Source organism: Ochotona princeps, chromosome X, assembly GCF_030435755.1.
Source record: "Ochotona princeps isolate mOchPri1 chromosome X, mOchPri1.hap1, whole genome shotgun sequence".
In the NCBI taxonomy this organism is placed as follows: Eukaryota; Metazoa; Chordata; class Mammalia; order Lagomorpha; family Ochotonidae; genus Ochotona; species Ochotona princeps.
The window spans coordinates 8,272,130-8,288,622 of NC_080865.1; the positions used below are offsets into that span (position 1 = coordinate 8,272,130).

The window sequence follows — 16,493 nt, forward strand, 5'->3', positions numbered from 1 at the left end:
AGGAAGTGGTGCCATGGTGTAGAGGGTTAAGCCATGACCTGGGACGCTGGCATCCCACATCAGCACTGGTTCAAGTCCCGACTGCTCCACTTTCAGTCCAGCTCCCTGCTAATGACCTAGCAAAACAGTAGAGGATGGCCCAGGTGCTTGGACTTCTACCATCCATGTGGGAGACCTGGATGAAGTTCCTGGCCCCTCACTCGGGTATGACCCAGCCCCAGCTGTTGCAGCCATTTGAGAAATGAAGTAGCAGATAGAAGATCCATCTCTCCCTCTCTCCTATAACTCAGCATTTTAATTAGATAAATACACCTTTTTTTTTTTTTTTTACGGAAAGAAAGAAAAAAAAAAAAACATTAATCACTCTGATAATTCTTTCCCCGCTATTGGCCAAGCAACTAAATGAAACACCATCAGGCCCCTTGATACCAAAAAACATCAATGTTTTGCTACATCCAAAGCAAAATTGAAAACAGATTCCAAGTATGGACAAGGAGGAAGAACAAAGTAAAAACTCTAGTTCTAGGTGAGTGTTCTGATAGGTTTTTATAATGAAGTGTCTAAGATTCCACATCAATTTTATCAAGAACCTTAACCCCCAGCTCCAACCCCCTTTTTCTTATGGAAATGACAGAACCTGGGCTACATGAAGACTGCCTTTGATGTTCCCTTCCATCACCTCTGGCTACCCACCTTGGTGTCAAATTCTCACGGGAGGCTGCAGTGATGAAAATTCCGGAGTAGGATTTCTTTTGTTTTCGGTATATCTAAGATACATAGCATGATGCCTTGGCACACACACACTGAAACGATTACTACAATCAAACAAAGTCCAATAGCTAGCACCTTCTACAGTTATTTTATTTTTTTATGAAGCAAGTAAGCATCTTAGCCAAGGTTTAATGAAGGGAAATAAACCTGACCGATGAGGTGGGCATCTCAGAAACAAACTGAGAGCTCATGGTCACCCTCCTTTGCATGTGAATGATGAAAATACCTTAGCTCTACTCTTAGCAAATTTTCAATATATGGCTCAGCAATTTTTAACATGCTATATATTAGATCCCTAGATTTAATCACCCTACCTAACTGAAAATTTGCTTTGGCCTACTTTTTTTCTTGTACTTCCTCCTCTCCTTGAATTCCCCCTCCTCAGGTAGCTATCCAGCTATATACTCTGTTCCTATGTATTCAATTTTTTTTTTGATTTGTCATATAACACATTTTGCACGAACTTCACTATCACAAACTAAGCAACAAATATCTAAATAGGAAGTTTCAGATTCTGATGATGTCAGATAATACAAAGAATCAAATGACAATAGCAATTCTTAAAATGGAGGTGGTACTCTTTCAAGGTTACTCTGCTGAGATAATGAAGTACGTCACTTAAGAAATATAGCTTTGTGGGGCTGGTTCCATGGCTCAAAAGGCTAATCCTCCACCCTGTGGCACAAGCATCTCAAATGGACACCAGTTTGTGTCCCAGCCGCTCCACTTTTGATCAGCCTCTCTGCTGGCTGCAGATGAGCTCAGCTCTGGTTGTCTGGGGAGTGAACCAGCAGATAGAAGACATTTCTCTGTCTTTCCTTCTCCCTGTAAATATCCTTTCAAATCAAAATAAATCTTAAAAAATAAATACAGCTTTGATCACAAATAAGGGTTCACCAACATTAAAGAGCTAGCAAAGAGTCAAGTCTTACAAAAAAGCAATTTTGAACTTAGGAGGTTATGCTTGCTATTAAAGATATTAAGACTTAACATTCACTTAAATTGCATGAAATACAAAACAATCAATGGGATTTTGGTTTTTAATAACATAAAGCATGACTGAAATAATTCCTTGACCTAGATAAGGACAAAGCAATGCTCTGAATCTTTCTGAGTTTGAAATACGGTCCAGGTTTTCCATTATTTCAGTCCCTCAGGAAAAAAAGAGAGAAAGAGAGATAACTTCTATGATTTTGCCTTTCCAATGCAGCAATGGAGGAAGGTTACAGAAAGAAAAAATAAAGAGGGAAAGAAAGGAAAAGGAAAAGTAGCTGAAACTGGTCAGAGGTAGAAAGACCAGGAGGCCAAGTTCTTGGCAGTAGAAAGCTTCTTAAAATCTGGAAGACTCTGTCCAGGTAAGAATTTCATTCATAAAACAGAGAACCAGAGAAATCTGTCCCCTCTAGCAAATTTCAAACTCCAGTGTTAAAGTAACTGCTGGGACACTGATAGGCATGTGATGACAGCTACAAAGAGGCAGGCAATAGGAGGGAGCCTTAGTGATGACAGGATAGTTCTAAAGTTTGACTGTGCTGGGAGTTAAACCATCTATACATGAAATGAAACTCAAGAGTACCCCCCCTTTCACACACACACACACACACACACACACACACGACTGTGTTTTAAACTAAGGCCTATGGATTGCACCTATGTCCATTTCCAGGGTTTTGCTACTGTACTGCTTGCTATGCTGCCACCATTGAGGGAAGCTGACTGATGGGATGCAGGACACGTCCTTGTATAATATTTGCCAGTTTCCTATGAATCTGGAATTACCTTCAAAATAAAAAATCCCCCAAAACAAGAGAAGCCGGTATGCATGTGTACACACATATACATACAATTCACTCTAAGTTCTAGGATTTCCAAACTTTTCCACCTAAGTCCTCCCCATCTAGGAAGGTAGAGACATCAGCGGAGGGGTTGGGTACATGCGAGCAGAGTGAAAGAAGAGCTCTGTCTTCTGAAAAAGCATGGACATTTTACATTCCATTGAAAATAACTGTTTACATTTAATTTCTGAAAATAAAAGGGTCCTTCAAACATTCAGGAAAAAATGATGTTCTGGGCAGGTATGGAATGTTTATCTTGTGGTTTCACCCACCCTCTGGCATGCTACCCACACCCCATTTTTTAAAATCCATTTTTTAAACCCAAACTATCTCAAATATATGTATGTATATACACACATATAATTTTCTATCCATTTCATTGAACCCCTTTAATAAGCCAATATGTATAGTCATATATGTACATAAACATTCTTTATTCTATGATTTTCCTGTCCTTTGCCCTTGACTGTGCGTTTGTGTGTGTACATTCCACCTCAAACAGTGGCCGAAGGTAAGGAATGATACATTTTAAGAGTATGAACATATACCCTAGTCTTGTCTTTCTCACTTCACCAGCACAGTAGACAAACCACAAATTGATATGGCACTTGTTTTAACTGGTGGAAGTGAGAGTAGAAATGGTAGTTGATAATTGCTATGTGGGCTTCTGGTTTTAGTTGATGGTATATAATACATAACTGAAGGGATGACAGAACAGTAAAAAACTGAAAAACAAAATTACTTCACCAAATTAAAATATGTATTAAAAGACACACATGAAAATGATGACTTGATCTCAAGATGAGCCTAATTCCTCAGTCTCAACTGTTTTAATGTGGAATGAAGTGTGCCTTTAAAAGGTTCAACTACAATGCTCAAGAACAAATCCTTTCTGGAATCTATACAATAAACACATTTTAACCTACTCCATTCTTTGCCAGAAATTAGAGTTCACCTATTGACATCTCGATCGTAATCATTATGGAAAAATAAATGCAGCCATTCCATGTGCTAAGAAGAAAAACCAGTCTTTTTAAAAACTACTCTAAATATAAGCATCAAGCCACTCCATATGTCAGAAGAGATGGAAGCAGGGTTGAACTTAAACCACAGAAGAAAGCAGCTGGCACTGGTTCCCTTTTTGGTGAACAGGAAAGCAGCAAAAGATTCCACAAACGCCTTCAGTACAGGATAGGAAACAAAGTTAATGTGAAGAGTCAAAGGCAGTGATTCCAGGTGTTACCTCATCAGTGTTGATGATAAGCTGGGCCCAGCTATTCCATTCCGGGCATTTGTCTGTGTCTTCAAAGGTGACATTCTCAGAGTTCCAGCAACAATGTTCGTGGTTAAACCAGAATCCTCCTGTGCATATGCCTTCTTTCAAGTCTGTCATCCAATGAGCAGAGATGTCTATCAAACCAGCTAAGGAACCTGATTCGGAAGGGAGCAAAGGCCAAAATTCAAGCAGATTTCTGAAATTGTTCTTCAGGAATCAGAATAACCTTCGTCAGGACAAAGGTGGGGAAAGGAACCAAAAAGATGTATTCATGGGTACTTCAAAAAGTTTATAGAAAATTCAATTAAGATAAATTTACCTTGATGGAGAAAATTTTAAATCCATGCATAGCAGGAAGTCTCAGAAAGCTGATGAAAATTATGATCAAATAATACGTGGATTTAAGAAACTGGGGGATCAAAAGAAATTTATTCTTTAATTTCATTTTTTATGAACTTTGTGAAGTACCCTCCTACTTTCTCATTCCATCTCAGCTTCTTTCTGACATTCTGTTTGAAATCCACTTACTAGCTCTGAAATAAATACTTGCATCTGTGAAATTTCTAACAGGAACTTTGGGGGAAGGCAAAATGGCTCGGTGGCAGCAAGAGATTAGGTTTGTCTTTAGGCTGAATTTGTATGATGAAGGCATTGTTATGACAAAAGATTAACAATACAGATTCATAAGCACAGTAACGTTGATCAAAGACTATTCTACACTCCCTAGCCACCCAAGACTGAGACAAAGTAAATTGCCCATACTGAGGAAAGTTTCATGATATTTACTTGAGAAGGGCTGATGACTATGGGGAGAAAGGCAGGGCCTTGGTGGCAGGATTTTGAGAGAATGTGAGCTATGGCAGGAAGACATTCAGGGCTAAGGGAATCAGATTTGGAAAAGCACAAACTATGGCGTACATGGAGGGTGAGAGGATGCAGCAGACAAGTTAAAGGTTGTGGAACTCAGGAAATGAACAACAATCTGAAGTTTTCTTAGTGACATGGAGCATACAGCGCTATACACATGACCTTCACCACTGAAAATGCTGAGGACATGAATAGTGAACTGAGGCCACAGATCGCCAGCACCGAGACAGTTTCCGTAACACAGATTCTGGCCTTCTCACTCAGATGAAGAATCACTGGCACAGAAAAATTAAATGGCCCAGAATCATGCATTAGGGAAAAAGTAAAGCCATCATAAAATTCACAGCCTCTGAATTTCCAGACTGTTCCTGCCTTAAGACACACTGCTTCTATTGTTGCTCCCCAATGCTTAAAAACAAAATAGCCTATGTGTACATGGAAAGAAAAATATTCACTGACCACCTAGTGACAAGAAATACATTAAAAAATTGAGGCTCTTATGCCTGCATTCCACCCAGCGGGAGGCCATGTCATGTGTATGTTTTTGTAGGTGCTAATGGTGTTAGCCCAGGTTGTTGATATACTTGAATAACCTAGTCAAATCTAGCACACTTTGGACATCCAGATTTGATTGCTCTAGCCCTCAGCTTTCTCTTGTGACTCTTATTGTACTTACTGCCTGGATTCAGAAAATCAACACGTAAACTCTGTTACATTTGGTTTAATTTCTGGGTGTTTCACGTGTGTATGCCTTATTTTACCTAACACTGTCATCTAGCAATCAAGTCTTCCGTTCTACTTCTATCTCCCCTCCTCCTTCTGCCAGCTGGATCTTTCTTCTTTGGGTATCAATTTTATTAAGCTTCCATTTACTTAAAAAGTAAAATGCCACCCCTTGTCCCTGTTGCCATTTCAAACACTTGCCTCTCCTCACTTCCCAGTGACAACCTCAACATCGACCCTGGTTGTGCTCCTTTGAAACTTGCCTCCTAATGTTTATCTGACACATTTTTTCCAAGGCTGCTAATCTCCTTTTGCTCTATCCTGTATAACCGTGTCTCAGATGACTTCTTCCTCCTCAAGCTCTTTGCAGCACTTAGGATCACAGATTCCCCATGTCCATTAGCAGCCAGTTCCAAATGGGCCAGATCGGGTTCTCTCCTCTCTAAGAGCTAGGAAGGGCAGAGTTAACACGTGAAGCCATGGGCTGGCAAACCATGGTCCTAGGGTCAAATCCTGCCTCCATCCTGTATTTTTAAATAAAGGTTTTCCAGCCACGGCTATGCTGCTTTGTTTACCTATGGTCTATGGCTACTTTCATCAGAGACCATTTGGCTCACAAATCTTAAAATATTTACTGTCTGGCTCCTTTATAAAGTCTGCCAACCCCTGGTTTAGGCAATTTTTGAAAATTCAGCTATAGATGAGCCATTTCTCATTTGCTGTCTATTCCATGGCTCATAAATTATTATGTTTAATAGCAGCAGTAGTAGTAGCAGCAGCACTAGCAAACTTTTCATGTAAGTACTTTCATTATCTTCATGTTATAGGCAAGTAAACAAAACCTTCCAGGGGTGAGCACATTTGCTAAAAGCCAAAAAACTAGCAAGTAGTTGGGGGCTGGGATTCAAATCTTAGCAGCCTAAAAGTGAATATTGTGTGGCTCACTGCCATTTTCTGCTCCAAGTTTTCCAGCTACTAAATTTTAGTCCAGCTCAAGAACCCAGATCTTCCTAGGTCCAATCTTTTAACATCATAAGGACACATCTCTTGGCATCTCTGCTTGGTATCCTTGACTCTGACTCTGCTTGAAGCCTGCTTGGGAACTTGTTTTAGAGCTGTATTTATACACAAAAATACTAGTCTTAGACTGCATATATAGGTTGAGTCTCCTTAATCCCAAAATGAAAAATCAGAATCTCACTAAGTGTCAACATGATGCCACAAGTGGTGGAAAATCCCACATGTGATCTCATGTGATGGGTCTCAATCAAAATACAGGTGTACTAAAGTATGAAATTTAACTTCAGCCTATGTGTAACAATATAAAATACATATGATATATATAAATGAATTTCATGCTTAGCTTTAGGTCTCATCCCTAAGATATTATGTAGGTAAAAATATCAAAATCCAATACACCTATGGTCGCAAGCATTTTAGGTGAGGGATGCTCCTCATGCATTATTTGCAGTGACAGGAGTGTAGGTGAAGCGTTCAGGGGGCAGATGGTACCATCCCACCCCTCAGCTAGCATAAAAGGATAAGACAGTAAGCTCGGTGAGCGCATGAGCCATATCTTACCCCAAAGGAGAGAATAGATGTTTAAATCTACAAAACATTTCAGGAAGCCTTTTCCACATCCTTCCTAAGCATCATGCAGGATGTGGTTAAAACAAATAAAAAAAAACAAAAACAGTTTTCCATAGAATAGAAGGGCTCTTTTTCAAGACAGCACTGAGCTGAGTATCCTTCAAATGGGTACTCTATCACATGGCATAAAAAAACACAGCCGAGGGCCCGGCACCGTGGCCTAGTGGCTAAAGTCCTCGCCTTGAAAGCCCCGGGATCCCATATGGGCGCCGGTTCTAATCCCGGCAGCTCCACTTCCCATCCAGCTCCCTGCTTGTGGCCTGGGAAGGCAGTCGAGGACGGCCCAATGCATTGGGACACTGCACCCGTGTGGGAGACCCGGAAGAGGTTCCAGGTTCCCGGCTCTGGATCGGCGCGCAACCGGCCCGTTGCGGCTCACTTGGGGAGTGAATCATTGGACGGAAGATCTTCCTCTCTGTCTCTCCTCCTCTCTGGATATCTGGCTGTAATAAAAATGAATAAATCTTTAAAAAAAAAAACACAGCCGAGGTGCATTTCCATACTGGTTGAACATAAGTGATGCAGGCTCCTTTACAAATGGAAAATTGGGGGGAAGGGGACCTGACATGATGCTTAATTGCTTCATCCTCCACCTGCCAGTGTCAGCATCCCATATAGGGGCCAGTTCATGTTGTGGCCGCTCCACTTCCTATCCAGCTCCCTGCTTATGGCCTAGAAAAAGCAATGGAAGATGGACCAAAGCCTTGGGGCCCTGAACTTGAATGGGAAATCTAGAGAAAGCTCCTGGCTTCAGATGGGCTCAGCTCTGGCTGATGTGATCATTTAGGGAGTGAACAGGCAGATCTTTCTGTCTTTCCTCTCTGTAAGTCTGCTTTAGTAATAAAAATAAATAAATCTTAGGAGAATGGAAACATTGGACTTCTGAAAGGCTCACCAGCAATTCATTTTGTGTAGGAAACTAGAAAAATACAGCACCAAGTCAGTTTATGACTTGGAAGGGCAGGATATCAGCACACTAGGAGATTTGACTTTAAAAACTCACAAGACGTATCATACCTGAAAAAAGCCCAATGAGGAGCATCAACAACCAACCAGAAAAGGCATCACTGACACTGTGAATTAAGGCCCACGTCGACTCTTTGCTTTTATTGGTAATCTAGAAGAAAATGAGAAAACACTGGTATATTCTATCTACAGACTTCCTTTTGTTACTTTAAAACAGGTCAGTAAAATAATACAAAAACAATTACCTGGGAGTAGAGACCAATCAAGACTTACCTTCTCCTAAAATGTTTTGAGGAGTTATTTTCGCCCAGACTTCTGAAACTTATTAAACCCCACCTTCAGGTACAATCTTGTCTACATTGGTCTGTGTCAGGGAGTTCCCCTTTCAAAGCTGTTCATTTCTAGCATCAGTTGGGGGTCCCTTTGTGTTCTGGACATCAGATACTTCAAGGATAGTCTATTGCACGACACGCAGTTTAAGTCTTTGCCAAAGAACAAACAAACTTGGCTTTATGTGAATGACAGTGTAATTGGAGGTTTACTACATTGGCCTATTGTTCGGGTCAGGCCAATTTGATCCTACACACTCCTAATTATACATTAATTGCAGATACTAATGAAATCAATACCACATCTCTCATTTTCAAAAACCTACCTATTGTAACAGCTAAGGCCACCTAAGAAGGCACCCAAAGTTTCATGATTCAGATCCTGGCCTAGTCAATTTAACACTTCATTGCCCATACTTTATAAACTAACACTCCAATGACTTCATCACTGGTGCTTTTCACTTCTCTGTCTATTTCTTATCCTTGAAACAGTGACTTAAATACCACGCTTTCATGTTTTGCAATAACACAAATAATAATGAACTATTATAAAAATTTCAAAAGTAGTTTAAAAATTTTGACCTGGGGAAATTTCAGTGCTAAAATGAATGGGGTTATAATTTCCCCTGTGGCATCAAATCTTCTCTGATAAAGAACAATTAATGCTCAAAAAGACTCCTCGGAACATACGATAAGTACTCTTTAATTGGTTTTGAATTGCTATTAATTGGCATCATTTGTCTCAGATGCAATCTGATGGGAAATGCGCCTTGTCCCACCACAGGTGACCTTCACAATTTCAACAGTAGTCTCAATATGCAACTGATGACAAACTAAACTCTAGATTATGGATCAACTTTCTAAAGCCACTAAGATTCTAATTCCAAAGCCTTCACAATGAATCAATACAGCACAAAGAAGTATCTGCATGAGTTTCCTAATGGCAAAAAATCTTAACAGAAAACATAGCACGTTTTCTAGAAATCACCTGTTTAAGTTGTGATAATTCCATAGATTTACTGTAAGTTCAACAAGAAGGAACTTTTCCAAACCTATACCTGGAACAACCTGGCTCTTGAGTGCAGGTGGTCATGAGAAAAGCAGCCAGGAACTGGAAAAGGCTTACGCATGAAAGGCATTCCCCACCTGACTGCTCTGAAGATTGGCTTGGCTCTATGAAAGGGAAACCATGACCTCCAGAGAGGAAGGAGAATAAGGTCAGCTTGCTAATCAAATTTTAAGCTCAGGTGCTTGGGCCCCTGCCACCCATGTGGCAGACTGGATGGAGTTCCGGGTTCTGGCTTTGGCCTGGCCCAGTTCCAGCCATTGTGACCATTTGAGGAGGGATATATGGATAAAAGATCTCCCTCTCTCTCTCTGTGCCTCTCCTCTCTTTTTACCTCTGCTTTTCAAATAAACAAATCTTTTGTTTGCTTATTTTTAAAAAGAACTGTTGAAAAAATTAGATTATAGTTGGGGCCAGTGCAGTAGAATACAAGGCTAACTCTAAGTTTTTAGTACCAGCATTCCCTATGGGCACTGGTTCATGTCCCAGCTGCTCCACTTCCAGTCCATCTCCCCTGGTAAAAGTCTGGGAAAACAACAGAGGGTTGACCAAGGCCTTGGGTCCCCATGCCCCCATGGGAAACCTAGAAGAAGCTCCTGGCTCTAGACCAGGTCAGCCACGGCTATTGTGACCATTTGGGGAGTGAACCAGAGGGTGGAAGATCTCTCTCTCTCTCTCTCTCTCTCTCTCCCCTTTTCTCTGTAACTCATAATTTCCAAGTAAAAAATAATAAATCTTTGAAAAATTAAAATAACAGAAAATCATATTGTAGGGTCTACTACACGGTGTGGAAAGCTCATCTTCCACCTGTAGTGAAAGCATCCCATAAGGGCACTGGTTCAAATCTCAGCTGCTCCACTTCTGATCCAGATCCCTGCTAATGAACTGAGAAAGCAGGGAAAGATGGCCCAAGACATTGGACCCTCGCACCTCAGTGGGAGACTTGGAAGAATCTCCTGGCTCCCAGCTTTGGACCAGGCCAGCTCTGATCATTGCAGCTATTTGAGAAGTGAACCAGTGGGTAGAAGATTCTCTGTGTCTCTCCCTCCCTCTGTAACTAACTTTCAAATAAAATAAATAAATCTTTAAAAATTGTATTTTAAGTTTGGACTCTAAGTAGAAATAGTAAAAGAATGAACAAATCTCTTGGGTACCCAGTTTTAAAAAAATAACTTCTCTATGCAGTCCCTACACAAACAATAAGTTGGGACTCTCTAATTTATTTATTTGAAAATATTTTTATTTATTTATTTGAGAGAGAGAGAGAGAGACAGAGAGAGATACATTTGATAGTTTACTTTTCAAGCCCTAACAATGCCTGGGTCAAAGCCAAGAGCCAGAGACTCACTCAGGTCTCCAACATGGATGAGCAGAGACTCAACTACTTCAGCAATCACCTGCTACCTCCCAGGATCTGTAATAACCAGAGGCTGCAGTCAAGAGCCAGGGACAGGAACCAAAGCTACATACTTGGCTTAATAATAGCTAAAACAGATGCCTACCCCAACAATTCCCTAACTTAAATGATACAAAGTAACACACAAAAGGCAAATGTTCTTGGCTGACATAAATACTATTCATTAGGTATATCAATAAATTCATGTCTTTAACTTAAATTTGATTGGTCTTGCCAAAATCAAATGCATTACTATATTCTGCTTATATAATTGTATGAGAACCATAATTGCAGGGGGGCTGTCCTGTATACTCCTATAAACACTAGGGCACTGAGACTTTCATGTTTTATTCCTTTAAAAGGAGTTCACTTACTTCTCTTAGTTTTAAAAATCCACATTCAAGAGGAAAATCATAAAGGCAAACATGAAAGGGGAAGAAGACATTTGTTACCCTCCTCCAAGCCTGTTTTCATATCTGCACAGGCAATTCTATCGATTTAAGGACTGTAAGGATCATTTTTCAACTATTTCATATAGGAGGTAAGTCATCACTAAAGAAAATTTTTCAAAAAATAGTATTTAAAAATCCTATGTAGGATGCTTCTAAGAATAAAAAAAAATCCCTTACATTGTCTATAGAAACCATATCTAGCCACATTCAGGGCTGGAGAAAAGAAAGAATATGTGTCTTCAACTTCTTCCATTGGTGTTTCCTAGTACTTACTTGTGTACCATCCTTTGTCTTACCTCTCGGTGCCTATCCCGGTCTCGAGACTTCTCTCTCACCCAGTCAATTGTATTGAAATCATCATAGGTCCCTACTCCAGGGATTGGCTCCTCCAAGAAGTCCATGATCCTATTTGAAGAACCTACTCCTCCACCATTGTATGACTTGTCCTCTGTGGTGAACAGGAAATAGGCATTAGATACTGCAAAATACTCTGGACCAGCTGAACGTGTTTAACATCTCCTTTCTGAGCTTCAACAGAAGAGTTCTTAAACTATTAGTTGACCCAATCAGGGTGTGATGACAAAGAAATATAGTCACTTTATGTGAACATGCAACACATTGAGAATTTTCTGTGGTCGAGCAGCTAGAGGCAGTGTGAATGGAAAGGGACAGATAAGAGTGACAACAGAATAAGAGAAATGACAGAAGCTGATGTGCAATGAGAAAGGATTTATGAAAGAGAAGACAAGAAGGAGCTTGGGCCAGCTTTGGTATTTCAGTTTATCGAAGAGAGACATAATGGTCCAAGGTCTTTACAGATAGATCACATCACGAATCATTTTATATTTATAAGGGAGTGATTCAATCCTATGAAGTGATTTTTGCCTGAAAGGATACTAAAGACAGCAAGTTGGCCTCTTGAAGAGTTAAGCTGGCTGGAATGCACACATTGCTCTTCAGTAGGTATCAGACTTTGAGCCCTGATGTACAGGGCTTTGTAGAGACTCTTTCCATGAGTGCCTGAACAGATGAAAACCTGACTAGACAGTTAAAAACCAGTGCATGGCTAAGGGATGAACCGTCCCTTCCTGACCCTTCACCTGAATATATCCATTTGCCTATCCAGAAGAGTCGCTTATCTTGCCTTACCTTTTTAACACTTGCATTACAATTACATAGGCTATGTGCTTTATCTTCTTCTCAAGACTGAACACTCTCTGCTGGTAGCCCTGTATCTGATTCATCATTGTCTTGTTGTCCACAGTGTCTTGTACATTTCTAAGGCTCAGCAAATATCAGCAAAATACCTGGCAGGGGAAGTCTTAAAACTCAGCGCTTGCATTCGCACAAGGTTACACACTCGCTTGGAGTATTTTGCAATATCATCTAAGGGAATGCTGTGCCATTTACACACAAAATGCAAAACAGCAGTGGGGAATTTATGCATATGCACAACTGGGGAAAAATACAGAATAATGTCATCATTCAATTTCCCCTGGCCAAAGCTCACATTCCCAGCCCCAACCTTGGCAGGGACAAGGATTCAGCCATATGAACCCCTCTGTTGAGAAGGCCCCAATGGTCTGCACCTGACTCTCTTTCCCCCATCTATCCAAATCTCCATCTTTCCTGTAAGCTCCAGACAACTCAAGTACTCTCATGGGGTAAATGTGAGTGAACACCCAAACTGTACCTGGCTTCCCAACAGTTAAGTCTTCAGCACACCGTTTACAAGCAAGGTACACATTTGAAAAGAAAAGCTCAGCAGAGTACAAACCATCCAGAGGGTGGGGGAGGGGTGGGGAGGTAGAGTGGAGGAAGCGAATAAGTTAATCTTAAAACCCCAAGCCAAAGTCCCTTCCCTATCTTCACTGGTACCTGGCTGTAAAATGGATGGCTGCTGAATCACCAGCCCAGCATTTCCTATCATGTCAGTGTCATGCTGATAAAGATGAAAGCTTTGTGTGTCGTCTGGGAGCTTGGAGGGGGGAGAAAAAGCCAACTAGAAAATAAGCAAAGGAAAAGAACAAAGTATGTGGGGGTGGGGTGGGGGTGGGGGTGAGTAGAGCCGGGACAGGAAACGAAGCTGTTTCAATTCCCAAGTCAAAAACTGATGGGTGAACACAGAACACTAAAGCAATGTACTTTTTAGGGCAGGTTAATGCTTCAGTGGAATTTGCTTGGGTTTAAGAGTTCTCCTTTCAGAAGCAGGGTGGGGGAGGGAGAGATTTTGTGAAAGTGATTTTAAAACGCATCTGCTAGCCAGCCCATGTCACCCTATCTATCAACTGAGGCTCCCAGTTTTGAAGACTCTGAAACGCAAAATGAAGAGCTGCAACAGCTTCCTAGCAGGAAAGAAAGAATCCTATTACATCACTAAGTAACATGAGCTCTGCATCCTCCTCCTTTGTAGTGGGTCTGCTTTAGCAGCGCAGCCGCTGGCAAAGGGCAGGCAAGGGTTAGAATCCCACAGACTGCCAAGCGACTCCTCTTCAGAACCCCTTCTCCCGGAGACGGGTGGGGGGGCATGCTTCCTCCCACGGGCTCAGGTCTGCTTACCTTCAATCACAGTTTTCTGCTTTTCTGCCTCAAGGAAGAAATCACCTTGGCGGCCCGCATTTGCTCATTTAGGCGAAGCTTTTGGCAGGAGCAGCCCCGTGCACCGAAGTGCTTTAGAAGGGCACTTGCTGCGTTCTCTGCATTTTCACAGCAACAAACGCCACCTCAAGAACCACCAGGGCTCCCGGCGGTCAGAGTGTGATGTCACTGTCGGCGTCACGTGACCAGACCCTTGGACCAGCCTTGGAGAAAGGCAGATTTTTAACAGAGCACCAAAGCCTTAAAGATGTAGGCTCATACAAACCACGGCCATCGACCTGGGCAGAGTAGGTGAGCTCAGGAAACAAAGATCCAGATAAGATTTAGCTGTCAGGCCTCACCTAGGTGAGACACAAAGATCCAAAAGCTTTAGAGTTACAGGATTCCTAAGCAAAAACAGGAAGGGAGCAAACGCAGAAAACGCTTTAAAAAAATAGACCCAAAACACTGGGTAGTCATAATCTGCATCGAAGAAAAAAAAACAAACCATAAGTCTCACAAACAAAATGCCAAGCAAAAAGCAGCAGATGGAAAGGGGGGCATAACACTATCCCTATGTGTTCAAAATCAGGCAAATCCACTGATACCATTTTATGATACAAATGTATCCTACCCAGAGCAGAGGGTGGCAAGGGTCTCCTCCCAGAGGGGTGCCTGGAAAGAGTGGGTCTTGGGAAGGCTGGCCCTTTGCATTGATCCTGGGTGCTGGTCACCTGAGGGCTCACTTTTTAATGATTCTTTAAAGCACACCCAAGTTTTATGTCTTCTGCTCTATGTGCATATCACAATGAAAGAAAACAGTGAAAAACGAAACCACAGATGAGCTTAGCATACAAGGTCAGCTCTGTTGTAGCCTCTAGGGAACCCAGAGTACAATCAAGAAAATGGGCTTTTTTTCCTTAGGAGCAGGATTCTGTCCTGAAAGCAAGAGCAACTCGGATACTTGTTAATCCAACTGGGCTGAAGGCAGCTGTTGCAGTCCTGACAATAAATCTACTGCTAGGAATCCACTGTTTTCAAGGTGTTGCTTTCCTCCAGCTGGTTTCCCAAGACTATTTTTTCAGCAGGTCTTGATTAAGCGTGCAGTAAAGGCCAGTTCAGTAAAAAAAAAATGATAATAAAACTGCTGTCTACCAACTCCCTAAGTGAATCAGCCCCTATTAAACATTAACCCAATCTCAGTGCACTCCACTAGCTGGACCCTAAATGTAGGGCTCTTGGATGTTATTACTCTCATCAACTCTAAAGGTCTGACACATCCCAAAATGTTTACACAACAAAGCCTCACGAAATGCAAGATATTGTACAAAACCTGCAAGCTTTCAGCCCTGCATAATCACGGTATCTCCTGCCCCCGATGATCTAACAGAGCATTAATGGGCAGAATTAAAGCAAAGTGAAAACTGACAATATCGATGGCAATGAGTTACAATACGTGTAAGAAGCAAAAGGCATTTGTGGCCTAGTGTGGCTGGTCTGATCGGATTCAACTTTTAGAAACAAGTTTGTATATCTTATTTGAAAGGATAACATGTTCAACCTCATAATCCTACTTCAAATTTGTGATTTATTAAATGGGATTTAAACCATAGTTATCTGAAGGCCACTGCAAAAATCACTGACATTATCTAATAAGACTTATCTCATTAGGGAGTTCCGCATTTCAGCAGACTGAGTTTTTACACCCACCTTAACAAAGACCTTCTCTCTTTTTTGGGGGGTGGGTGGGGTAACTTGAAAAGTTCATCTGTTTTTTTCTCAAAAGCTATATCAGTACTTCGAGAGGAAGGACATTTTTATTCCACTGAAAGTTCCTTTAGTAGCTAGAGGGTTCCTGTGATGCAGTCCTCATGCCAAAATGAGATGTAATTATAATTTAGATTAAGACACAATGGGCCCGGCACCGTGGCCTAGTGGCTAAAGTCCTTGCCTTGAACGCGCTGGCATCCCATATGGGTGCCGGTTCTAATCCCGGCAGCTCCACTTCCCATCCAGCTCCCTGCTTGTGGCCTGGGAAAGCAGTTGAGGACGGCCCAAAGCTTTGGGATACTGCACCCGCGTGGGAGACCTGGAGGAAGTTCCTGGCTCCTGGCTCCGGATCAGCACAGCACTGGCCATTGCAGTCACTTGGGGAGTGAATCATCAGTCGGAAGATCTTCCTCTCTCTCTCTCTTCCTCTCTGTATGTCTGACTTTGTAATAAAAATAAATAAATCTTTTAAAAAAAAGACACAAGGTACTGGGGGTGACATGTGGCACGGTGGTTAAGGTACTTGCATCCCATCTCAGAGTTCCTCAGTTTGAATCCAGCTCCACTTCTTATTCCAGCTTCCCATTATTGTACACCCTGAGAGGCAGCAGATCAAGTACTCATGATCCTGCTCTCCATGAAGGACACCCAGCTGAGTTCTGGGCTCCTGCCTAACCATGGCTGTTGCGGGAATTTGGAGAGTGAACCAATGAACGGAAAATCTTTACCTTTCTTCTCTCTTCCTTTATCTCTTCCTCTCTCTCTCCCCTCCCTCCATGCATTTCAAATAAAAGTCATTTTTAAAATAAACTCAG

The 16,493-nt window shown here is 41.6% G+C and overlaps 1 protein-coding gene across 4 annotated transcripts in view; it reads right to left on the minus strand.

The window, feature by feature from the left end:
• CLCN5 (chloride voltage-gated channel 5) overlaps positions 1-16,493 on the minus strand; it is a 160,253-nt gene that overhangs the window by 13,735 nt on the left and 130,025 nt on the right. For 3 of the 4 annotated variants that reach the window (XM_058658239.1, XM_058658238.1, XM_058658241.1), the window contains 3 exons: positions 11,628-11,779; positions 8,140-8,239; positions 3,850-4,037 (listed from right to left, as the gene is read on the minus strand). In XM_058658239.1, coding sequence (XP_058514222.1) covers positions 3,850-4,037; positions 8,140-8,239; positions 11,628-11,779 — 440 coding nt within the window. Of the gene's footprint in view, positions 1-3,849; positions 4,038-8,139; positions 8,240-11,627; positions 11,780-13,890; positions 14,209-16,493 lie in introns of those variants that run through there. The other variant, XM_004587935.4, reaches the window with a different exon arrangement.